General features: G+C 39.8%; 1 protein-coding gene across 1 annotated transcript in view; it reads left to right on the top strand.

Annotated features, from left to right (window-relative positions):
• LOC134370775 (uncharacterized) overlaps window positions 1-24,559 on the top strand; it is a 55,025-nt gene extending 30,466 nt beyond the window's left edge. The window contains exons 6-13 of the mRNA XM_063087750.1: window positions 7,247-7,320; window positions 7,796-7,820; window positions 8,105-8,149; window positions 19,095-19,168; window positions 19,644-19,668; window positions 19,953-19,997; window positions 21,067-21,170; window positions 24,163-24,559. Coding sequence (XP_062943820.1) covers window positions 7,247-7,320; window positions 7,796-7,820; window positions 8,105-8,149; window positions 19,095-19,168; window positions 19,644-19,668; window positions 19,953-19,997; window positions 21,067-21,131 — 353 coding nt within the window. The 3' untranslated portion in view covers window positions 21,132-21,170; window positions 24,163-24,559. The remainder of the gene's footprint in view (window positions 1-7,246; window positions 7,321-7,795; window positions 7,821-8,104; window positions 8,150-19,094; window positions 19,169-19,643; window positions 19,669-19,952; window positions 19,998-21,066; window positions 21,171-24,162) is intronic.
• Window positions 24,560-27,150: the final 2,591 nt, after the last annotated feature.

The raw sequence follows: 27,150 nt of genomic DNA, 5'->3' as shown, positions 1-27,150 counted from the left end.
TATTGGCAGTGGGTTTGGCATATATGGCTTTAATTATGTTGAGATACTTTCCCTCTATACCTAACTTATAGAGGGTCTTTGTCATGAATGAGTGCTGAACTTTATCAAATGCTTTTTCAGCATCTATAGAGATGATCATATGGTCCTTGTGTTTGACTTTATTAATATGGTGTATCACATTTATTGATTTACATATGTTGAATCAACCTTGCATCCCTGGGATGAATCCCACTTAATCGTGGTGAATAATTTTACGTATGTGTTGCTGTATTCTGTTTGCTAGTATTTTAGTGAGGATTTTTGCATCTATATTCATCAAGGATATCAGCCTGTAGTTTTCTTTTTTGGTTATATCTTTACCTGGTTTTGGTATCAGGATGATGTTTGCTTCATAGAATGAGTTTGGGAGATTTGCGTCTGTCTCAATCTTTTGGAATAGTTTGTAAAGAATCGGTGTCAATTCCTCTTTGAATGTTTGGTAAAATTCTGCTGTGAATCCATCTGGTCCTGGGCTTTTCTTTGTTGGGAGCCTTCTGATAAGAGCTTCAATCTCCTTTATTGTTATTGGTCTGTTCAAATTTTCTATGTCTTCATGGTTCAGTTTTGGGAGCTTGTGTGTGTCCAGAAATTTATCCATTTCCTCCAGATCTTCAAATTTGTTGGCGTATAGTTGTTTATAGTAGTCTCGAATGATTCCTTGTATTTCAGATGAATCAGTTGTGATATCGCCTTTTTCATTTCTAATTTTTGTTATTTGAGTCTTCTCTCTTCTTTTTTTTGTTAGCCATGCTAATGGTTTGTCAATTTTATTTATCTTTTCAAAAAACCAAGTTTTTGATTCATTGATCTTTTGTATTGTTTTTTGGGTTTCAATTTCATTCAGTTCTGCTCTGATCTTAATGATTTCTTTCTGTCTCCTAACTTTAGGTTTGGATTGTTCTTGTTTTTCTAGTTCCTTAAGGTGAAGTGTTAGGTTGTTCACTTGCCATCTTTCCATTCTTCTGAAGTGAGCATTTAATGCGATAAATTTCCCCCTTAATACTGCTTTTGCAGTATCCCACAGGTTTTGGTATGATGTATCATTGTTTTCATTAGTTTCAATAAATTTTTTGATTTCTTGCTTGATTTCTTCTTGGACCCATATGTCATTAAGTAGAATGCTGTTTAATTTCCATGTGTTTGTATAGTTTCCAGAGTTTCGTTTGTTATTAATTTCTAGTTTTAATCCATTTTGGTCTGAGAAAATACATGGGATAATTCCAATTTTTTTGAATTTACTGAGACTTGATTTGTGACCTAATATGTGATCTATCCTGGAGAATGATCCATGTGCTGATGAGAAGAATGAATATTCTGAGGTTGTTGGATGGAATGTTCTGTAGATATCTGCCAATTCCAATTGGTCTAGAGTATTGTTTAGATCTTGTGTTTCTCTACTGATCCTTTGCCTAGATGATCTGTCCAATATTGACAGTGGGGTGCTCAGGTCCCCTGCTATTATGGTATTAGTGTCTATTTTCTTCTTTAGGTCTAACAGAGTTTGTTTTATAAATCTGGCTGCTCCAACATTGGGTACATACATATTTATGATTGTTATGTTTTCTTGATGGATCAGTCATTTTATCATTAAGTAGTGTCCCTCATTGTCTCTTTTTATGGTTTTTAGTTTAAAGTCTATTTTGTCAGATATAGGAATAGCTACTCCAGCTCGTTTTTCTTTTCTGTTTGCATGGTAAATCTTTTTCCATCCTTTCACTCTTAGTCTATGTGAATCTTTATGGGTGATGTGGGTCTCTTGTAGGCAGCATATAGTTGGGTCCTCCTTTTTGATCCAGTCAGCCAGTTTTGTCTTTTGATTGGGGAATTTAAGCCTTTTACATTAAGAGTTGTCATTGAAAGGTGTTGATTTATTCCTAGCATTTTATTGGTTGTTTGGTTGTCTTAGGTGTCTTTTGTTCCTTCCTTTCTGATTTACTGTTTTCTGTGTTTGTTGGTTCCTTAGGTTGTAGATAGCCTTTTTGTTTGTTTGTTTCTCTTCATGAATGCCATTTTTATTATACTAGTGGGTTTTGATTTTTCTTGGGTTTTTATGGCAGTGGTAGTTATTTTTCAGGAACCAAACCCAGTACTCCCTTGAGGATTTCTTGTGAGGGTGGTCGTGTGGTAGTGAACTCCCGCAGTCTTTGTTTGTCTGAGAAATATACTATTTGCCCTTCATTTCAGAGGGATAGCCTTGCAGGGTAGAGTATTCTTGGCTGGCAATCTTTGTCTTTTAGTATTTTGAAAATATCATCCCATTCCTTTCTAGCTTTTTGGGTTTGTGATGAAAAGTCTGATGTTAGCCTGATTTGGGCTCCCTTATAGGTGATTTGACGCTTCTCTCTTGCAGCTTTTAAGATTCTCTCTTTGTCTCTGAGTTTTGCCAATTTAACTATAACATGTCTTAGAGAAGGCCTTTTTGGGTTGAATACGTTTCGAGATCGTTGAGCTTCCTGGATCTGAAGATCTGTGATTTTTCCTATACCTGGGAAGTTTTCTGCCACTATTTTGTTGAATATGTTTTCAATGGAATCTCCATTTTCCTCCCCTTCTGGAATACCCATGACTCGGATATTTGAGCGGTTAAGGTTGTCTGATATCTCTCTCAGATTTTCTTCAATGTCTTTGATTCTTTTTTCTTTCTTTTTGTCTGCTTGTGTTATTTCAAACAGCCCATCTTCAAGTTCAGAGGTTCTCTCTTCAACTTCGACAAGCCTGCTGGTTAAACTCTCCGTTGTGTTTTTTATTTCGCTGAATAACTGCTTCAGTTCAGCAAGTTCTGCTACATTTTTTTTCAGGACATTGATTTCCTTGTACATTTCCTCTTTCAGATCCTGTATACTTTTCCTCATTTCATTATGATGTCTAGCTGAGTTTTCTTGTATCTCATTCAGTTTCCTTAGAATTATCACTCAAAATTCCTTGTCAGTCATTTCAAGGGCTTCTTGTTCTATAGGATCTAGAGTTTGAGATTTATTAACTTTTGGTGGTGTACTTTCTTGATTTTTTGTATTTCTGGTATCTTTTTTTTATGTTTATTCATTGTGGCAGGGGGTTTCACAGTCCACCGGTTTGAGACTATTGACTAACTAAGATGTTGCTGTGTTTGCCAATTTGGTATGGCTACCTCCGTGACTGCTCAGTTGGCCTGTAGTGCCTTGTGTGTACGGTTGCCTCGGGTCTTGGGCCTCTCCGGGGAGCCACCTTTCTGGTCAGCTTGGACTCTGCTGGGCTGGTGGATCACGTACCACAGGGTGTGTGATCTCTGTTGAGCTTTCACTTCCTGTGCGGGACTTCTCCCTGTTCCGTGTGCTCTGGCCCAGGCTGTTGGATGTGTGGTTTCTGTCGAGTCTCCGCCTCCCTGGCCGCACATCTCCCCACTCTGTGCGCACTGGGCTGGGCTGGGACGTGTCTTCTGCAACCCTCATCTATCAGCTGGGCTTTCAAGACCCTTCTCGGCACCTCCTCGCCCAGGAAGTCTACCAGATTTCTGCTAGGCACAGACGACCGGTTGCTCTGGGTGCCTTTGTAGCACTGTAGATCTTTCTCGGGACTTGTTCACCTTTGTATCCCCCCGGCATGGACCGAGTCTAGTGCCCACCTGCAATCAGCTCTCCGGCAGGTTCAAGCGGACTTGGGAGCTCTCCTACCACACTATTCCCAACCAGAAATTGGTTAGGCGTTTTCCGAACTGGTGGCCACAGAGATGGTATCTGCCTCCCAGTAACAGGAAGTTTACTGGTGGCTGGAGTCCAGGGTGTGGTGGAGTGACAGTCAGCCCCGCCCGTACTTCCTTGTCCTCCCAACACTGGCTGGGGACACTCCACGCCACCAGCCCCACCAGAGAACCGTGGAGGGAGTGGGAGGGGAGGCCAGCCCGCAGGCCCCGGGAAGCCCCGCGCTGGGGCAAGCAAGTGGGAAGGCTCAGTGAGGAGCCGAGCCGGGTGGAGCTACCACCACCTGGGAAAATGGAGGCAGCCCCGGGGTGGTGAGTGGCCCGGTGATGCAGGCGGAAGCCGGGTGGGCGTCAGCCCCGCCGAGCAGGGCCAGGCCAGGGGTCACTCACAGGGCTGTGTCAGGTCAGGCACTTACTCTCTGCCTCTGGTTTGTCGCCTTCCCCGTTCTCGTTTCCCGCCGCCTCGGGCTGCTTGCTCAGTCCCGTGGTGCGGCTTGGGCACTTCCCAGGAATCTTCTTTTATGCCGGCCTGAAACCTCAAATCCTGAATACGGCAGCTGGCCGCCTTCAGCACGGCCCCGGCCTCCGGGATCCTGTCTGTGTCCACAGCAGCCCTGGCGCCGTGTTCCCTGTTTAGAGACTCGCTTTTGCAGCTAAGAAACAGTTCTTTTCCTGCTCCATACTTCAAAGCTGTTGCCTGTAAATGAGGCAGCCTCTCCTGCCGAGGGCAAAGTGGCGGTCAGCCCCCACGACTGGCCACCAGCAGCGGTCCTCCCTTAAGAGATGGCAAGAGGAAGGTCCACAAGTTTCCCGGCTGCCTGAGGTCCAGTGGCCGCCTTTTCCACCTCAGCTACTCCGCGCCAACTGCCGCAGCCACCGCCATCTTGAAAATCCCCTCATCGTTCTGATTTCTATAAGATCATATCAAACATACATAACACAAATTTGTAGGATGGGGATACATATTCCTTTAATACCTCATTTGGGGGCTGGAAGTATGAGCTTCACAAATGCATTATCCTGCATTTAGATTGACTTTATGCAATAAAGTTTTGTCTAAGTTGCAGGAAAAGTAGAAGTTTACTTTGATTCTTAAAAGATGGTCATTGTGAAAAAGCTCCATTCACAGTTGTCTCCCTCCACCTCCTCCTCAACATTCTTTGCCACCTCTTGATTCCAGTAAAATGTAGCTCCCTATGCAGGATATCTTTCTCTCCCAAAAGGGCACCTCCCAAACCCCATCCTCCTTGTCCTCCATGCCTTCTTTAGATAGGAGTTCATTCAGCACGTTCTCCAGAAGTCACTATGATCTTTCTAATAGGGTTATGCTCAGGTTATCTGTTGTCATGGCTCTCATGATAGTTGCAACTTGTTCCACGTGGCTTTTTTATGGGAATCTCCCAAGAACTGGAAACTGAATTGGAAGCTGAGAATGTGAAGTTGCTACTCACCAGTGCACCCCACACCTCTAACATGTGGTCAGCAGACAGGACAGAGGGACTCAGTAGTCAGAGCCCCGGAGGACAACACTGTGTAGAGTAAGGATGGCATATGACCTGATTCCATATGGACTGCTCAAGGTCCGCCTCTGTGGTCACGGGGAGGATCCACTTCTCCTGGAGTTAGTGTCCTCATCTCTAGAACAGAAGATGGTGTAGTACCATCCTCACTGGAAACATGTGAGTATCACAGTGTATTCAAGTAAGGTCTCTGGAAAGTGTCTCTCATAATACTGTTCATTCACTGTGTGTTTGTGGCCTGAAGGTGGCCTGGCTGGGCTACGTCCTCTATGAAAACTGTGACTGCTCAGAAGGTGTGGATGTCTATGTAGCTCTCAGCTCTTCCTGTGAACAGCCTCATTACAGCTGCCTTTGCCATTGTCACAATCAGTGCCTTCCTCATGGTCATTCTCTGCTGTGTTTTAGGTGCCACACTTTTTCCTTAAATCACAGCTGAATATAGCTGGGCATCTCTACTGGAATCTAGGACAGGTAACATGAATAGCAGATCTGCAGTGCACTGCCATTTTTCCCAGGTTAACTTAGCTCTCAAACTTCAAATTTCTTCTTCTGAAGATTCCACCCTTTAAGTTTCTACACAGGCCTCAAGCAGTTACCTGCATTTATCCACATACTCTCTAATCATAAAACAGGAATATCACATCTACATGCAGCTCACCTGCCAAGGGGTTAAGTTTCTTGTCTAAATTCAAGCAGAAAAGTATGACTAATTCAATAGTCACTGAAGACATAAACGAATAATTAAAACAATTCCCTAAGGATCATAAATCATATAATACCTTAGAGGTAAATTCTAACAAATATTCAACAAAGACATAATTGTAAATTAATACATAGTTTTCTATATATTAGAGTATCCTACACTGCACAATTAAAGTGGCTGGGAAAGCCTTGAAACCAAAGCCATATAAGGCAACTTATTTATTTACAGTCCCACAAACACTCACTGATTTACTAAATGTAAATTTACAGTCCCGTCAACAGTGTAGGAGGGGTCCCCTTTCTCCACATCCTTGCCAGCATTTGTTATTCTCTGACTTTTTGATAATAGCCAGTCTAATTGGGGTTAGATGATAATCTTAATATAGTTTTGATTTGCATTTCGCTAATGATTAGTTATGTGGAGCATTTTTTCCTGTACCTGTTGGCCATTTGTATGTCTTTTTTTGAGAAATGTCTATGCAGTTCCTTTGCTTATATTTTATTCAGATTAATTTTTTTTTACTATTAAGTCTGATTTCCTTGCATATTCTGGATATTAATCATTTGATGGAGGCACAGTTTGCAAATACTTTCTCCCATTCTGGGTTCTCTTTTCACTCTGTCGATTGTTTCCTTTCCTGTGCAGAATTTTTGAATTTGATATAATCCCATTTGTTTATTGTTTCTTTTGCTCCTTGTGCTTTTGCAGTCGTATTCATAGTCTTTGCCCAGTCCTGCTTCCTGGAGTGTTTCCCCTGTGTTTTCCTCTAGGAATTTTATAATTTCAGATTTAATATTTAAGTTTTTAATTTATTTTGAGTTGATTTTGGTATATGAAGAGAGTAAAGGTCTAGTTTCATTCTTCTACATGGGTGTGTCCCATTTTCCCAGAACCATTTATTGAAGAGGCTCTTCTTTCCCCAGTGTACATTCTTGGAACCTCTGTTGAAGATCACTTGTAAGTATGTGGGCTGACTTTCTAGATGAGTTTCAAAATGAGTGGGGAGAATGATGAGACTCTGCCATTGAAAATCAGTGTGAACATTAGTACCATTTTAGATTGACAATTTCATGTTGCTTTATGATACCTTTAGTACAAGAGCAGGGCCTCTGTGTCTCATTTCTTTCCTGCTCCTCTCCTTTGCCATCCTTCTTCCACCTGGGAGGACAGCCCAGCAGCAGATCAATCCCTGCTGCTTAACCCACCACATCCACACATTCTAGCCCTTCTCTACACCAAGCAATGCTCTTCAGATAATTCATAGCCACCAGCCACCAATGTGCTGAAGGTTACTCTGTGTCCTCCTAGCTACCCCACGCTGTGTACTTGAAGATCCATTACACATTGAAGATGTACACGAAGAGGACCCAGATACTTTGAATGTAAGGCTAATTTTCTTTTTCTTATATAGAAATGTTGCTTTCCTGATTTCTTTCATTTCCAATCAAATTTAGATATAATAATTTGACAATTTATATTGTGTGAGGCATATACAATTTCCTTGGTGGAAATGGCATTGAATAGGGGACTGTTATCAGCTGATACCTGACACACTAGGACATTTTTAATTGACAACATTCATTATAAACTGTGTGGTAAGAGACTTTTCAATTCAGCTCATTTTCCTCCTTGGATTAAGGATTGTGTAATTTCCAGTCTAAGTAGACTTTAAAGGTACGTCATGCAAGAAAAGCTCTTGCCTTTTCCAAAAGTGTCCTCTGCACTAGTTTCTGGGGTAGTTGACCTTTAAATCACTGGTCCCCATCTGATTTTCTAAAGTCATCAAGAGAACAATAGACATAACTAAAAATCACAGCATATCTGATCCTCATAGTATTTTCTCTTAAATAATTGCAGATGCCATCAACTAAAAATGATAATGGTATGTATCCTGAAACAATTCACTTGCTGAAGAAAAACCTTGCTTGCTTTAGTCTATAGAACCCTGGTTCTGGGTTCCTGTTGAGGAGGAGGATTGGGGGTGGGGAGAGACAAAGTGATTTTTACAAGTATAAAACTATGGCCAGCCAGGCTCTGGGAAAGTGTGTAAACCAGAGGAAAAAGCAAGATGATCTTGCGTGGGCCAGTCTGGCCTCAGCTGGTGGAGGAGGAGTGGGTGAGCTGCTCTCTCTACCAACTTTCTTGCCGATGTTTGTGTTTCTAAAGAGTGGATTCTGGAGAATGTTACTGACGACGAGGAAGACATTCCAGGTAGGTAACAACATTCCAGGTAAGAGATACTATGAGAGAGAATTTCTAGGTATCTTCAGGTTATACGTGTTGCTTGGGGGGCTGAGGGAGGGGAGTAGAGAATTAGAAAGAGAAAATATGTGCTGAGGCTTGTTTTGCTCTGTTCATAGCTAAATGGCATAATTGTAGGAAGTACTGTGTTTATAGGCTTTGAGTGTGCTATGTTTGTGACCATCTATTTTTGCATTGTTATTTAAAAATGACCTTTCCCCCTTCTGTCCTTTTCTGTCTCTGGTACTGCCAAACATCAAAGCCTTTGGTTCTGATTAGTTAGCACTCCTTGGGAATTGTGCCCAAGAGATAAAAATCAGAGAAACCATTTTACTTATGTATAGTTCCGTCAACAGTGTAGGAGGGGTCCCCTTTCTCCACATCCTTGCCAGCATTTGTTATTCTCTGACTTTTTAATAACAGCCAGTCTAACTGGGGTTAGATGATATATCAATATAGTTTTGACTTGCATTTTCCTAATGATTGGTTATGTTGAACATTTTCTCATGTACCTCTCAGCCAGTAGTATGTCTTCTTTTGAGAAATGTCTGTTCAGTTCCTTTGCTCATTTTTTATTCAGATTATTATTTTTTTTATTATTAAGTTATTTGAGTTCCTTGTATGTTCTGGATATTAATCCCTTGCTTAAGGCATAGTTTGCAAACATTTTCTCCCATTCTCGGTTGTCTTTTCACTCTGTTGATTGTTTCCTTTGCTTTGAAGAAGATTTTTAGTTTGATATAATCCTATTTGCTTACTATTTTCATTTGCTGCCTGTCCTTTTGGGGTCTTATTGATAGAATCTTTGCCCAGTCCTACATCCTGAAGTGTTTCCCTTGTGTTTTCTCTGGCAGTTTTATTTTTTCAGATCTTATATTTAAATCTTTAATTTATTTTGAATTGATTTTGGAATATGGTGAGGCAAAAAGATCTAGTTTCATTCTTTTACACATGGATACCCCACTCCTGCTACCAAAATCTGTATTAGTCAGGGTTCTCCAGAGTCCATAAGATATGTTGTAAATGTATGAGAGGGGGTTTATCAGGGTACTTGACTCATGCAATTGTGAAGAAAAGTCCTACAGTAGGCCATCTGCAAACTGGATGCCAATAGTGTGGCTCAGTCCAAGTCCAAAGGACTCAAGGCCAGGGAAGCCAATGGTGTCCTTGGTGTAAGTCCTGGAACCCAAAGCTAAAGAGTCTTGAGCTCTGATGTCCACTTACAGAATATACTTAGAAGAGTGTATCCCAGCTCCAGCAGATAGAGAGAGCTTCACCTTTTTTCTCTGTCTTTTGTTGTCTGTCTCCTGGCCCCCAGTGGATTGGATGGCTCCCACCCACATTGAAGGCAGGTCTTTCCCAACCAGTCTACTCAGGCTCTCTTATTAATCTCTGCTGGAAGCACCCTCATGGACACACCTTAAAAGATAGCTTGGGCTGAGGTGAGCTGAGGAGACCCGTGTGGTGTGGGTGACCCCTCCTCCCTCCTTGGACCCGGAGGGAAATGCAAGCGCCCATGGCCTTCCCTGCTGAGGTGAGCCAAGGAGTTCTGTGCAGTGCTGGAGGCTCATTCTATAGCCACAGAAAGCGGAATAAGACCCAAAGTGGTGTAATATAGCCACCACCACACCTACTGTCAAGCAAAGACAATTCACCACCACAGTAGCAGCCAGGGCCTCTCCACAGGTAACCTACTGCTCACTCAACTACACTGATATAAGAAGAGTCACTAGTAAAGCCTGCAAATAGAGGAAGAAATCTTTATCCTCATAGCCAACCTCAGTGTAACAGAAGAAGAAAACCCTCTACCAAATCACCAAACGCCAACAAAAAATACTAGAACTACAAATAAACAAGAAGATATGACACCACTGAAGGAATACAGTAATGCTCAAATTTCAGAAAAGGGAATCCTTGAAATGTCTGAAAAATAATTCTGAGCAATCATCTTAAGAAAACTTGAAGAAATAAAAGAAGACTCAGCAAACACAATGAAACAAGAAAAAATATCCAGAATATGAAGGAGAAAATTTACAAAGAGATTAATACCTTAAAATGGAGTGTAGCAGAACTCCTGGAAGTGAAAGATTCACTCAATGAATAAAAACACAACAGAGAGCTTGAGCAGCAGAGTAGAACAAGCAGAAGAAAGAACTTCAGATCTTGAAGATGGTCTTTTCAAAATAACTCAGGCAGACAAAAAAAAGGAAAAAAGAATTAAAAATAATGAGGAAAACCTAAGAGCGATAGCAGACAACCTCAACTGCTCTAACATCCAAATTGTGGGTATTCCAGAAGGGGAGGAGAAAGGAAAAAGTATGGAAAACCTATTCAAGGAAATAGTAACAGAAAACTTTCTAGGTGTATGGAGAGATATAGACCTTCAGATCCAGGAAGCTCAAAGGTCTCAAAACAGATTCAATCCAAAAAAAGATCCTCCCTAAGACACATTATAGTTAAATTTGCAAAGCTCAAAGACAATGAGAGAATTCTAAAAGCAGCAAGAGAAAAGCATAAAGGCAATTACAGGGGAGCCCCCATCAAACTAACAGCAGACCTCTCAACCAAAACCCTACAGCCAGGAGAAAGTGGAATGATATATTCAAAATATATATATTTTAAAATTTGCCAGCCAAGAATTCTTTACCCAGCAAGGCTCTCCTTCAGAAATGAGGGAGAAACAGTCTATTTCCCAGACAAACACAAGTTGTGGGAGTTCACCACCACATGACCAGCCCTGCAAGAAATTCTTAAGAGAATCATTCATCTGGAATCTGAATAATAATGATATCTATCATAAATACACAAGAAAGAGCAAAACCCACTGTTAAAACAAAAACGCCAGCAAGAAAGAGGAAGAAGCTAAATCATCCCACTTTAAATTTCCAACTAAGAATGAAGAAGAGAAATGAAAGGGAAAATAATGATCAAAAGATATTTAAGGGCCGAGCCCCTGGCGCACTCGGGAGAGTGTGGCGCTGGGAGCGCAGTGACGCTCCCGCCGCGGGTTCAGATCCTATATAGGACTGGCCGGTGCACTCACTGGCTGAGTGCCGGTCACGAAAAAGACAAAAAAAAAAAAAAAAAAAAGATATTTAAAACATCTAAACAAGAAGCAGTTAAATGACAGGAATTAAACAATACCTGTCAATAACTACCTAAATGTGAATGGATTAAACTCCCCATTGAAAAGACACAGACTGATTGATTGGATTAAAAAGCTATACCTATGTAGATGCTGTCTTCAAGAGATCCGCATCACCTATAGAGACACACACAGACTAAAAGTTGAAGGGATGGAAAAAGATATACCATGCAAATGGAAATCAAAAACGAGCAGGAGTACTATTCTTATATCAGACAAAATAGACTAAACCAAAAAACATAAAAAGAGACAAAGAAGGCCACTATATAATGATAAAAGGATCTGTCCAGCTAGAAGAGATAACAATCATAAATATGTATTCACCCAATGCTAGAGCACCCAGATATATAAAGCAATCACTCTTAGACCTAAAGAAAGAAATAGGCCCTAATATGATAATACTGGGTGATCTGAACACCCCTCTCTCAGTACGGGACAGATGTTCCAGGCAACAAGTCAATAAAGAGACACAGGATTTAATCTAAATCTTAAACCAACTGGATCTGGCAGATATATGCAGAACATTTCACCCAACGACTAAAGAATATACTTCCTTCTCATCAGCTCATAGAACATTCTCAGGATAGGCCACATATTAGGTCAAAAATCTAGTCTCAGCAAATTTTTAAAAATTGAAATCATTCCAAGTATCTTTTCAGACCAAAGTGGACTAAAATTGGAAATAAACAATAAGCAAAACTCTGGAAACTATAAAAATACACAGAAACTAAACAATAGGCTCCTGAATGACCTATGGGTCCAAGAAGAAATTAAACAGGAAATCAAAAAATTTCTTGAAACTAATGAAAATAAAGATACATCATACCAAAATCTGTGGGATACAGCAAAAGAAGTACTAAGAGGGAAACTTATTGCAATAAATGCTTACATGGAAACAACAGAAAGACTTCAAATAAATGACCTAACACTATGCCTCAAAGAACTTGAAAAAGGACAACAATCCAAACCTAAAGGCAGTAGACAGAAAGAAATTATTAATATCAGAGCAGAACTAAATGAAATAGAGACCTAAAAATCAATAGAAAAGATCAATGAAACAAAAAGTTGGTTTTTCAAGAAGATAAATAAAATAGACAAATCATTAGCTAGGTTAACAAAAAAAAAAAAAAATTGGAGAGAAGACACAAATAAAAAAATCAAAAATGAACAGGTAGATGTTACAACTGATACCACAGAAATATGAAGAATCATTAGAGATTATTATAAAGAACTGTATGACAACAAATATGAATACATAGAGGACATGGAAATTTCTGGACACATACAAACTACACAGACTGAACCAAGAAGAGATAGAAAACCTGAACAGACCAGTAATAAGCAATGAGATTGATTCAGTAATCAGCAATCTTCCAACAAAGAAATACCCAGGTCCAGGTGGCTTTACACCTGAATTCTATCAGACTTTCATAGAGGAATTAATACCAATTCTCCTCAAACTATTCTAAAAATTTGAAACAGAAGCCACTCTCCCAAACTCATTCTATGAGGCCAACATAACTCTAATACCAAAACCAGATACAGACACAACAAAAAGAGAAAATTACAGGCCAATATCCTTGATGAACATAGATGCAAAAATCCTCAACAAAATATTAGCAATCAGAATACAGCAACACATTAAAAAATTATACATCATGATCAAGTGGGATTCATCCCAGGAATGCAAGGATAAAGATGGTTCAACATACGAAAGTCAACAAATATGATACATCACATCAACAAACTCAAGGAAAAGACCACATGATTATCTCAACAGATGCTGAAAAAGCATTTGACAAAATTCAACATCCCTTCATAATAAAGACTCTCAACAAATTCGGTATAGAAGGAGAGTATATCAACACAATAAAAGCCATTTATGACAAGCCCACTGCCAGTATCACTCTGAATGGGGAAAAACTGAGGGCCTTTCCCTTAAGAACAGGAACAAGAAAAGGATGCCCAATCTCACCACTTCTATTTAATATGGTATTGGAGGTACTAGCCAGAGCAATCAGGGAAGAGAAAGAAATAAAGGGAATCCAGATTAGAAAAGATGATGTCAAACTGTCTCTATTGGCAGATGACATGATACTACATATAGAAAAACCTAAAGATTCTACCAAAAACTCCTAGAGCAGGTCAAAAACTTCGGTACCATTACAGGATAACAAATAAATGCCCCTAAATCAGTTGCATTTATATCCTCAAATAATGAACTAACAGAAAGAGAAATAAAGTAAGCCCATTTACAATTCTCACGAAAAAGATAAAATACCTAGGGATTGATCTAACCAAGGAGGTGAAAGATCTCTACAAAGAGAACTACAAACCACTTCTGAAAGAAATTAAAGAAGACGCAAAAAGATGGAAAGACATTCCATGTTCTTGGATTGGAAGAATTAACATTGTGAAAATGTCTATACTACCCAAAGTGATGTAAAGATTCAATTAAATCCCCATTAAAATACCAATGACATTCTTCACAGAAATGGAAAAAAAAAATCTTACCCTTCATATGGAACAACAAAAGACCCCAAATAGCCAAAGCAATCCTGTGCAAAAAAAAAAAAAAAAAGCCAGAGGAATAACACTACCTGACTTCAAATTATACTACAAAGCTAAGGTAGCCAAAACAGCATGGTAGTGGGATTTTAAAAAAAGGCACTCAGACCAGTGGAGCAGAATTGAGAATGCAGAAATCACCCCTCAGGCTTATAGTCATCTGATATTGGACAAAGGTAACAAAAATCTACATTGGGGAAGAGACTGCCTCTTCAACACATTGGTGCTAGGAAAATTGGATACCAACATGCAGAAGAATGAAACTAGATATGCACCTCTCACCATTTACTAAAATCAACTCAAAATGGGTTAAAGACTTTATAAGATCTGAAACTGCAAAATTACTAAGGGAAAATATAGGTGAAACACTTCAGGAACAAGGTCTGGGCACAGAATTTATGAACATGAGCCCAAAAGCACAAACAGCAAAAGAAAAAATAAACAAATGGACTATATCAGACTAAAAAGCTTCTGCACAGCAAAGGAAACAATCAACAGAGTGAAGCAACAACCTAGAGAATAGGAGAAAATTTTTGCTAACTATGCCTCTGAAAAGGTATTAATATCCAGAATATAGAAGGAACTTGAGCAATTACACGGTTAAAAAAAAAAAAAAAAGACCAAATAACCCAATTAAGAAACGGGCAAAGGAGCTGAATAGTCATTTTTCAAAGGAGACATACAAATGGCCAACAGGTACATGAAAAAATGCTCAACATCACTAGTCATCAGGGAAATGTAAATTAAAACTAAATTGAGATACCACCTCACCCCAGTTAGTCTGGCTATAATAAAAAAAAACAACAAAAAACCAGTGAATAACAAATGCTGGCAATGGTGTGGAGAGAAAGGAATGCTCCTGCACTGTTAGTGGGACTAAATTAGTGCAACCACTGTGGAAAACGGTATGTAAGTTTCTCAGACAATTACAGATAGATCTTCCATACAATCCAGCAATCCCACTTCTGGGTATATACCTAGAGGAATGGAAATCATCATGTTGAAGGGATACCTGCCCTCCCATGTTCATTGCAGCTGTTTACAATAGCCAAGACATGGAATCAACCTACATATCCATTGATGGATGATTGGATAAGGAAAATGTAGTATATGTACACCATAGAATACTACTCTGCCATAAAAAAGAACAAAATTCTCCAATTTGCAACAACATGATGAGCCTGGAGAAACTTAGGTTCAGTGAAATAAGCAAAGCACGGAGGGATAAATACTGCATTTGCTCAGTCACAAGTGGGAGTTGAGAAGGAAGGAAGGAAAGAAAGCCCACAGTAGTGCATTGGACTTGCAGAGGGAGAGAGCATACCTTGGGCTACAAAGTGGAGGGGGGGGAAAGGTGGAGAGGGTGGGAGGTTGGGGATAATTGGGTGGTTGACATGGGGTACAAATGCAATGAGTGCTAATGGGTATGCTGCCAATATGAATCTGGCCTTCACATCTTGGGCACAAGGGGTGACAATCAGCTTTGTATCTCATGAATATTCATAGCCAATAAGGAAAAAAAGATAGCTTGTATTAGTCCGTTTCTGTTGCTTATAACAAAATACACAGAACTGGGGGATTTATAAGAAAACCGAAATTTTTTGCTTACAGTTTTCTGAGGCTGGCAAGTCCAAAGTCCATCTGGTGGTGGCGACCATGACCCAGGGGTCTCACATTGCAGGATGGTGGAAGCAGAGAGAGCAGAGAGAGAGAGGGAGAAGGACAGACTCTGTTCTCACTTCTTTTAAAGCCCTCAGAACCACACCCCTGACCAGCACTTTTAATCCATTTACTACTCAACGGTCCTACAATCCAATCACCTCTTCAAGGCTCCACCTTTCAATTACCATAATAGGATTTCCCACCCTCTTAACAGTCACAGTGGGAGCTAAGTTTCTAATACATAAACTTGGTATTAAGCTTCAATTTAAGCTTCAATGAGTTTTGGGGGGATATAATTCAATCCACTACACCTGGCCCCCAAAGCTCATGTCCTTTTCACATACAAATTCATTCATTTCATTCCCAAAGACTTAACTTATTTCAACTCAAAAGTCCAAAGTTCAAAGTTCCATCTGTGAATTAAAAACAAGTTATTTACTTCCAAGATACAATGGTGGGACAAGCATAAGGTACATATTGCCATTCAGAAAAGGAGAAATAGGCCAAAAAGGGGCGGCGGGGGGGGGGTGGAAATAACAGGTCCCAAACAAGTCTGAAACCCAGCAGAGAAGGTATTCAGTCTCAAAGTTGGTGAATCAGATACCTTGACTCCATGTTCAACCTCCTCTGCATACTGGTGTGGGGACTGGATCCCCAAGTACTTGGGAAGCTGTGCTTCTATGGCTTTCCGGGCCTCAGGCCACACTTCAGCTCTCCCAGGCTGGTTTTCCACTCTGGTAGCTCCACAAGTCTGGGGTCTCCATGGAGGTCCTGCTCTCATGGCTCCACTAAGCATGATGCTAATGAGGTTTCTCTGCTGCAACTCAGACCCAGCATTTCCACTCAACATTGCTCTAGTGAAGACTCTGTGTGGTGACTCCACCCTTATGACAGATTTCTTCCTGGGTCCCCAGGCTTTTCCATACATCCTTTGAAATTGGGGTGGAGGCTCCCAAGCCTTCACAGCTCTGGCATTCTGTGAGTCTGCAGACATAACAGCACATGGATGCTGCCAAGGCTTCTGTCTTGTATCTTCCAAAGCTGTGGGTCCAGCCGCACCTGGGGCCAATTTAGCCAAAGCTGGAGCAGCATGGATGCAGTAAGCAGCATCACGAGATGGCCCTGGGCAGCGGGCCCATGGAGGGCACCTCAGGCCTGTTCTGCAAGACCATTTTATCTCCCTGGACTTTTGAGCCTGAAATGGAAGGGCTAGCCCCAGAGGCTTCTGCAATGCCTTCAGGGCCTTTATCCCCTTTCTCTTGATAATACCTTCCTTTTGTACTAATCTTCTTAGTACCATTGCATTTTTTCTAGTGAAAATGCTCTCTGCTTCTCTGCCATATGACCAGGCTACAAATTTTCCACATCTTTATGCTCTGCTTTCCTTTTAAATTCTGGTTTTTTGTCATGCCTTTGCTGCCATAATTCAGCGTAGGCTGTTGCAAGCAGCCATGCAGCTTCCTTAATGCTTTACTGCTTAGAAATTTATTCCACCAAATACTCTGGTTCACAACTCCTAAGTTCCAACTTCCACAAAGTCCTAGGGCATGGAAACAAGGAAGCCAAGTTCCTTGCCAGTACATAGTGTTGTGCGGCACCCTCCCACAAGAAATGCACTTACATGCCACTTGTGCAGAAAAGGGCAATTTATTCACTCCAGCTGGCCAGCGACCATCTCCCAAGGAGCGACCAAGGAAGAACAGCCTCAGGCTTTGGTCTTGTGGGATTTTTAAAGACAAAAACTACATCCTATTGGCACATGGGTTTGTATAGGTGCACAAAACAAGCTAGGGAGTTAGGTCACAGAGGCTGAGAATGAGCCATTTGAACAATCAAGCATACAAGTTTTCATTGTGTATGGTTCCTGTTCCCATGTAATAATTCACTGTGTATGGCTCCTGTTTCTGTGCAATTGTTTTTTGTTTCTATGGGAAGGTCAGCGGTTTCTCATGCAGAAGGGGGGGGTAGTCTGCAAGTCAGACGGGGCAAAATGGAGTTACTTAGGTTAAGCAAGCAATTCTACAGAAGCAGATAGTGTATGTTATGAGGGTATAGGGAGCTCTATTTCAATAGCAAGGCTGTTCTTTCCCCAGTGTATGTTCTTTGCCCCTCTATTGAAGATCAGTTGGCTGTAAGTATGTGGGCCAACTTTCTAGATGAGTTTCAAAACAAGTGGGAAGAATGATGAGACTCTGCCATTGAAAATTAGTGTGAATGTTAGTACCATTTTAGATTGACAATTTCATGTTTGTTTTAGTCCGTTTTGTACTGCTATAACAGAAATACCTGAGACTGGGTAATTTATAAAGGAATGAGGTTTATTTGGCTTACAATTCTGGGACAGCTGCATCTGGCGTGGGCCTCAGGCTGCTTCAACTCATGGTGGAAAAGCAGCAGGCAGCCGGTGGGTACAAGCAGATCACATGGCGAGAGGAAGCAAGAGAGGAAGCAAGAGAGAGAGAGAAGGTGCCAGGGTTCTTTAAACAATCAGGTCTCGTGGGAACTAAAAGAGGAAAACTCACTCACTACCCCTCCTCCCCCAGGGAGAGCATTAATCCATTCATGAGGGATCCGCCCCCATGACTCAATCAGTTTCCAACACTGCCACATTGGGGATCAAATTTCCACATGAGTTTTGGAGGGGACAACACATCCAACCTCCATCAATGTTGCTTTATGATACCTTTATTTATTTATTTATTTTAATCTTTATTGAATCAACATTGATTATACATATTTCTTGGATTCAACATTGATATATGTTGATCAAATCAATATTACTAGCATATATATAGTTACAAATCATAATTATTCTTTAAGCCCCTTGTTGAATCTCTCCCCATCCCCCTCTCCATCCCTCCCCCTAATTACCCTAGATTTCTTCTCTCCCTCTGAAAGAATAACGGTTACTCTGTTGATTTGTTGCCTAGATGATCTGTCCAGTGCTGAGAGGTGTGATCAGGTCCCCCAATATCATTATAGAGCAGATGTTTCTTCTGTCACTCTGAAATGGGCTTTGTGGAGAGAGACATCCTCTTCTTTTCTTTATCTCTGTTGGTGACTCTCCTTGTGTCAATGGACTCCAGTGACTGGTGAACAATCTGCGTGGTACTAGTGGCATCTAGCTGCTTTCGTGGTGGCCATGGTTATTGTGATGGCTGTGGCAGGCCACCCACATGGATGTGGTGTTTTTGGCATGCTTCTTTGTGCTGGTGGTGTGCCTGGTTGTGGGGAGTGCCTGGTCCCTGGATCCGTACTTCGGGTCCCCAGGCAGGCCCTCACTGGCGTGATGTGCCTGGTTGTGGGAGGGTATCTGGTACTTTAGTACAAGAACAGGGCCTCTGTGTCTCATTTCTTTCCTGCTCCTCTCCTTTGCCATCCTTCTTCCACCTGGGAGGACAGCCCAGCAGCAGATCAATCCCTGCTGCTTAACCCACCACATCCACACATTCTAGCCCTTCTCTACACCAAGCAGTGCTCTTCAGATAATTCATAGCCACCAGCCACCAATGTGCTGAAGGTTACTCTGTGTCCTCCTAGCTACCCCACGCTGTGTACTTGAAGATCCATTACACATTGAAGATGTACATGAAGAGGACCCAGACACTTTGAATGTAAGGCTAATTTTCTTTTTCTTATATAGAAATGTTGCTTTCCTGATTTCTTTCATTTCCAATCAAATTTAGATATAATAATTTGACAATTTATATTGTGTGAGACATATACAATTTCCTTGGTGGAAATGGCATTGAATAGGGGACTGTTATCAGCTGATACCTGACACACTAGGACATTTTTAATTGACAACATTCATTATAAACTGTGTGGTAAGAGACTTTTCAATTCAGCTCATTTTCCTCCTTGGATTAAGGATTGTGTAATTTCCAGTCTAAGTAGACTTTAAAGGTACGTCATGCAAGAAAAGCTCTTGCCTTTTCCAAAAGTGTCCTCTGCACTAGTTTCTGGGGTAGTTGACCTTTGAATCACTGGTCCCCATCTGATTTTCTAAAGTCATCAAGAGAACAATAGACATAACTAAAAATCACAGCATATCTGATCCTCATAGTATTTTCTCTTAAATAATTGCAGATGCCATCAACTAAAAATGATAATGGTATGTATCCTGAAGCAATTCACTTGCTGAAGAAAAACCTTGCTTGCTTTAGTCTATAAAACCCTGGTTCTGGGTTCCTGTTGAGAAGGAGGATTGGGGGTGGGGAGAGACAAAGTGATTTTTACAAGTATAGAACTATGGCCAGCCAGGCTCTGGGAAAGTGTGTAAACCAGAGGAAAAAGCAAGATGATCTTGCGTGGGCCAGTCTGGCCTCAGCTGGTGGAGGAGGAGTGGGTGAGCTGCTCTCTCTACCAACTTTCTTGCCGATGTTTGTGTTTCTAAAGAGTGGATTCTGGAGAATGTTACTGACGACGAGGAAGACATTCCAGGTAGGTAACAACATTCCAGGTAAGAGATACCATGAGAGAGAATTCCTAGGTGTCTTCAGGTTATACATGTTGCTTGGGGGGCTGACGGAGGGGAGTAGAGAATTAGAAAGAGAAAATATGTGCTGAGGCTTGTTTTGCTCTTTTCATAGCTAAATGGCATAATTGTAGGAAGTACTGTGTTTATAGGCTTTGAGTGTGCTATGTTTGTGACTATCTATTTTTACATTGTTATTTAAAAATGACCATTCCCACAACATCTGCTGTTTTTTGTCTCTGCTATTGCCAAACATCAAAGCCTTTGGTTCTGATTAGTTAGCACTCCTTGGGAATTGTGCACAAGAGATTTTGGGTTGGGTTTTTGTGTTGACCTGTGCTGAAGGGAATCCTGCAGGACAGGAGTCTCTCACAGGCACATACTTCCTGTGGACGAAGTTCTCCTAGTGTGTGCCCTGGGGCATAGGAGAAATAGATCATCTCTCTATCTAAACTTTTAGGAATTGTTGCAGCACCTTAGTGTTCGTTCCTCACTTTTCAGTCCTGTTTTAAAGGGCACTCCCCGGGGTGGATGAAAAAAAGACTATTTACTCTAGGCTCACTGCAAAACCTCCAGTTTTCTGAAAAGAAAAAGAGAAGCAAGAAGCATAACCTTCAGAACATTTCCAGGCTTCACTCCTCACCCAATTCACAAACTCTGGGACAAGCCTTCTTCTTTCCCAGTTCTCTAATTTTTCAGAAATTCAAGAATTCCTTCCCAAAAGGAAAATGGTTCTGTGCTATTTTCTCTCTTCCAAAATTAGTTTACAGTAGATAATCTCTAAGTTTATGTTTAGAACTCAATTTCTAGACTGGATTATTCTCAGATAAGCAAGAAATATGCAAGAAACTCCATAAGGCAATGTGTGTTAATAGGCCATAAGTTAGTTAGTTTTTCAGATGACACTTTTATCTTTGGAGGACACTCAAGTTTGGCAAGGGTATCATGATAATATAAACTAGCCATCATTCCTCCATCATTTTGCTCTTTGTATTAGCTCCCTGACTACCTTTATGATTTTTTTTTCCTGACCAGCTGTAATAGTTCCAGCATCCTCTTCACCAAGTGTATCTACATCAATTCCCAGGAGAAGTCATTAGAGAAGGAGAGAGGGAGAGAAAGCTCCTTAAAACTGGATGGTAAGACAATCTTGGCTTCTTTCAAAAATTTCTGTGCAAAAGTGCAAACATGGATGTGAACTCGAGCACCGTCAGTTCAATTTCAATGAAATTAACCATAGAGATCTAAGGTAGGAGAAAGACAGTGGGGAGGTTTGTCAACTTTATCTTTTTCAAGACACAAAAATTCTCTTCATACCTTTAAAGAGCAGTTTTTTCTTCATGATTACTAATGCCCCTGATGTCTCTTACTTCTTTCTGTCCTCATACTCTCCACCTAAACATCTTCATGAAAGTCTGTCAGTGTCTCCATAGAATATAAAATTCCCACCGACTCTTATGGGATAATGCATTGAGGTATCAGATTAAGCAATCTGCATATTACTACATTTATCACGTGTGTTCATTAAGGATTTGTACATGATAGAAAATAACAGGGTCAGATGAGACTAATTCCAAGAGGCTAGTTAGAGTTATATCAAACCAGAGAGCCCTGAGAGCAAAAATACCCAGATATCCATGAACAGTACATTGGATCAATTGCAATATATTAGCAGTGGAATACGGTAGAGCAAGATATTGAATGAACTACAGTTACACACAACAGCATGGACGAATCTCACAACCAGAGTGAGGTTGGTGCATGAGGAGCAAGTGGGAGAGTGACAAGAAACAAGGTCTGGAAGGTGGCTAGAAGCGGGAATATGCAGGGCCATCTAAGCCATAACAAGACATTAGATTTTATTCTACATGTGGTAGAAAAAAAACTGAAGAGAGCCAGGAGCCTCAGCGTTGCAGGATTTTTGATGATGATAACAGTAAAGAGAGTAGTTGTTTTTTATAGAATCCTTATTCTAGGCATTGTGCTGATAATGTCTATTGTTTATCACAATTAGTTATTTAAAGGTTGTAAAAGTTTTGTAAAGTTTAAATGAGACATTCGTTCAATTTCTTGCCTAAGTACCTGTCCCCTAATTTTCCCAACTATCACATTGCTGTTTCAGGTGAGCGCATTGAAATAATAATCTTTTATAGATAGACCACTAAACCATATGACCTTGCTTATTCACACAGTAAACTGGTACTTAGAAAGGTGAATAAATCATGCTTTCTGGACTCCAAGAGTATCTAACAGGTTTTCACCACTTACGGACATATTAACTAATTCTTTCTACCTCCCAAGTTCCCAGGACGGTCAGGATGGTCATAAAAAGACAATAACATGTGCAGAGCACTATCTGTACTTTGTCAAATAATGATATTGTCTTTTTGTGACCACTCTGACTGTCCTGGGAATTTTCCTGTGAACTAAACCCACTCCTGTTGTACATGTGAGTAATGAGTAATTCATTTATGTTTATTTTAAAATAAGGATTTTTTGTATTCTAAAGCTGCTGCTAGTGTCTAAGTCCCAGGCAATATATTCTTTGCACCAGTCGAGCTAGAAGAAACCTATAATATTAGCATTGTCACTCAAACAAGAATTTGCATCTAGTATGTTTGAAACACAAGTCATTAAGAAGCAAGGAATTAGGAAATCAGCTTCATACTCAAAAAAACTTCACAATGTATTTTAGAGGTAAATCTATACCACTGTTATAGAATACCAAGAAAAGCGTGATTAGCGGTGTTTAAAGAGACTGGGAAAAACTTTACAGCAGAGCTATTTATCAGGGTTGTGTCTAGTTGGTCGTTAGTAGGATTTTATTTACAGCCTGAACACTGGCACAGAAATGGAAACACACACACAGTATTAGGGAAAAGAAAATATAAAAATAAAACATTTAGATATGCTTATATACTTTTTAGATTGGCAAAAAAAAAAAAAAAAAGTGTTTGGTATGAATAATGTCCCATCTTGATAAGGGTGTGGGGAAAATGACCGCTCTCCAAAGCTTTAGGTGAGCATATTAAAGGTGTCATGGACAATAAGTAAAAAATTTCACTTCTAGGTGCCTGTTATGTAAAAATATTAGTAAAAGTTGGACCATTGTATATGTATGACAGTTTTCTCTTCAAATGGCTTCAATTAAAATAATAGATGACACAAATTTCCATCACTATAGGCATAGTGTTTTAAACTATAGTAAGTTCAATGAGTATCACGCAGCTGTTGAAAAACACAAGCAAATTCTATTCCGGGGTGTGAAAAATGCTCAAGATATGTTTAAATGGAAAAAAACACTTGCAGAATAATATAGTATGGTATAATGTCACCTTTGGAAAATAAAATACATGAATATGTGTGTATGTGTGTTTGTGTGCTGGCTAATCATAGAAAAGAATCATAAAACATATACACCTGGAACTTCTAACAAGAGGTATCTCTGAGGGAGGAATTATAGCACACCAGCAAATACTAATCATTTTTTAAAAATTTAAATACTGTTTACATACTAACAGTATTTGAATTTATTACAACATATATTGTTATATGTGGGTGGTTTTTTGCACTTATAAATCAACTTGTGAAGTAATTTTTATTTGCAGATTCCTTGGAGGAGTGAACAGTAGATTTGTGTGTAGACGGGCACACCTAAACAGAGTGTTGCTGCCACTCATAGATAAGAACTGGCATCTCAGAATATTTTTAATGTGAACTTTTTTTTGGTGAGGTGAAGATCCTCTTGCCGTTTTTTTTTTTTTTTCCTTTGAACTGTTTATTCATATCTCCAGCATGCTTACATGGGATTGTGGGCAGTCTTTGCTTTCCTATCTCAGAGACTTGTATATTGAGTATATTAAACCTTTGTGATATAGTATGCAAATGTTTCCTACTTATCATTTATCCTTTTTGACTTTGTTTATTGAACTTAATGTCATACAACAGCTGTCTGGTCTTTATATAATAATATTTATGTTTATGTTCTCAGGGGTTCTTCTAACTCTTAGAAGTGGTTGTGATCACGCTATGGTAATCAGTACTACATTCACAAGGAACAGACAGTGACAGTTGAATAAGACTTCTATTTTCCTTGTTTTATTACACTTTGTTTACATTTGTTTGTTTCAGATAATCCTGAAGAGTGTCAGGGATGTCTCAGGAAGGCTTACTGCTTATTTGGCTCATTGCAATAAAAAGGTCCAAGCTGATGACAGAAGGGGACGCAGGCCTGAGGTAGAAGCTGAAGAACAGTTCTGAGAAGCCCTCCTGGTGGACTGAAGGGAACATCAACTCCATCCTCCTGGCTATGGGGGTCTTCATCCAAGGCTATTTTGCTGAACTCTTAACTGAGTCACTGAGAGTATTTACTAATCAAAAAAATAATTTTATTGTGTTTTACGTTTATGGCATTTTGTTGTTTCAAAAGTTGTTTGTTGATGATTTTATCTAATGGATGACTATAGACCAGAACTTTTCCTTTGTATTATTCCTTTTTGTTAATAAAGAAAGAGGTGATATTTTAAAATCCAGAGAAATGTCCCTGTATGTGTACATAAACAAAGAGCATTGGGTCTTTTTCTGATAGCTCTCCAGGGAAATTGCCTTACCTTAAACTTGCTTTCTGCATTTTCCAGAGACTCCATCTGAGAGGAAGGTCTCTCCCAATTCTGTCTTGCCTAGAAACCTCTTCATTTATAAAGCAGTGACTTTTTTTACTCCCACCTTTGGAAAATAGAAAAAAAAAATTAATGGGTGAGTGTGGGTGAGATGTAGAAATCTCTGTTGCATTTTTGTTAAGGAATCTCATGGAAATTATTAGTTTATGTATTAAATAAAGCCATCACTTATTTAACACTAGAATATCAATCCATTCATTTTGTAACAGTGCTATTGAGATAGAATTCACATGCCATAAAATTCACACACATACAGTGTTCAATTCCATAACAGAGTTGTGCAATAATTACCACAATTAAATTTTAGGCATTAACATCATTTATGGTATATTTACATGGGTATTGTATATGATTATAGTGCTAGATTAAATATCATATTATTTGATACATTATAATAGTACATATTTACATATGCTTATTGGCCGTTTGTATTTTTCTTTGGTTTTCTTAATGATGTGTTTACTAGCTTCTAGGTCATTTTGTGATTTGATTATTTGCATTTAAGTGTCAAAATTGTTTTTCTTAAGGTCTGTACCTTGACTTTTTTGTTTTTATTTTCTTTGCTGTAGTGAAGTTTTGATTTTTACATAGACAGATTGTTCAGTATTTTCCTTATTGTTTCTGGATTTTGTGACTTGCTTTCAATAGTTTGTCCTTCGAGATTTTGTGGTTTTGTTTTTTTAAAAGACTGTGTTCAAATCCTACGTTACATAGGAATATACTTTCCCTATATACAGTTTTTGGTAGGCAACACTGAGTCTAACTAAAATAAATCAATGTATTCGTTTTAATTTCTTTGTAGCAACTCATAGCTATATTCTGATTTTTTTTTAACTATTCCCTATTAGATGAATATTTGCGTTGTTTAAAACGATTCTCACAACTACTAATATTGTTACAATCATTCTTATACATAGAGCTTACTGATTTTTAAATTTTATTGTTTTTATTTTCTATAGCATAGAATTCCTAAAGTGGTATAACTGAGTCATAGACACATTTAATTATAATTTTAATAAAAGTAACCGATTACTTTCTAAAAAGTTGATCAATTCGCATTCTCAACAACATAAGTAGGCCTCTTTTTCTGTAGGCTCAATAGCACTACAAGTTTTTGTTCCTGTTTTTTTAGATGTTGATATGATTCGTGAAAAAAATCTCATAGGAGCTTTAATTAGTTTGACTTCAATAAGTTGCCTATTTATAGACTTTATGGTCTCCCCTCCCCCATCCCTCATTTGGCAGTTTATGGTTGGAAACACTCTTAAACCAAAAAGGAAAGTTAAAAAAATATATATATATATTTAATAATAATTGAACTTCTGTATACACAAAGTGCAAGTAATATTTAAAATGTGTAGTCAAAATATTGCAAGACATGAAAAAATAAGCAAAAACGAAACAAAACATAACAATAACAACAACAAAAAAATGGTGTCCAAGGAATAAGTAAGATAAAGACACCTTTGATTTTCTAATTTCTTCTGGATGGGAGGACTGTTACAGTAAATAAAATGACAGTTGGAACGGACAGACTCGTGTTTCCCTGCATGTGCCACAGCTCTTGTCATCAGCACGTCCCCTTCCAGGACCCATGGAAGATGAGCCCACAAGCTGTTCCAGGAGATTGCTTCCTTTGAGAAATGCCGTTTGTTTTGTCCCTGATTTAAGTGCAGCACTCATATAGAACCGTTAGGGTAATTTTTTTTTTTTTTTTTAATGAGTCTTATTAGGTTTAGGAATTACCCTAATAAGAGGTTGTTTTAAAATTAAAAATGTTGAATTTTAATAGAGTCTTCCCCTCCCCCCAAAAAATGTACCACAGAACTACAGTATGGAAATAATAAAAGTTATTCCATATGCAAAAAATAATTTAAATCATACTCTATATAAAATCTAAACACATAAGGTTCTAGAAAAAACATAAAAGATCTTCTTATATATTAAGAAGGTCTTAATATATTGCGTCATGAAAACACAAACATACTAATCTTAAGTGAATGAATAAAACACCCAAAACCCTTCCCTACCGCTCCAGATGCCACCACCACCTCCTTGCCTCTGTTTCCGGGTGGCCCCTCCTCTCCATCTGTCTCACCCTCCCCTCCCCCCACCTCTCCTCCCCCCGCTCCGCCCCCTCCCTCCCCCACCTCTCCTCCCCCCCGCTCCGCCCCCTCCCTCCCCCCACCTCTCCTCACCCCGCTCCGCCCCCTCCCACCCCCCACCTCTCCTCACCCCGCTCCGCCCCCTCCCTCCCCCCTCTCCTCACCCCGCTCCGCCCCCTCCCTCCCCCACACCTCTCCTCACCCCGCTCCGCCCCCTCCCTCCCCCCACCTCTCCTCACCCCGCTCCGCCCCCTCCCTCCCCCCACCTCTCCTCACCCCGCTCCGCCCCCTCCCACCCCCCCACCTCTCCTCACCCCGCTCCGCCCCCTCCCATC

The sequence above is a fragment of the Cynocephalus volans genome, chromosome 2, assembly GCF_027409185.1.
Source record: "Cynocephalus volans isolate mCynVol1 chromosome 2, mCynVol1.pri, whole genome shotgun sequence".
In the NCBI taxonomy this organism is placed as follows: domain Eukaryota; kingdom Metazoa; phylum Chordata; class Mammalia; order Dermoptera; family Cynocephalidae; genus Cynocephalus; species Cynocephalus volans.
The sequence above is the reverse complement of the archived record's forward strand: the minus strand, read 5'-3'. Positions and strand labels throughout refer to the sequence as shown.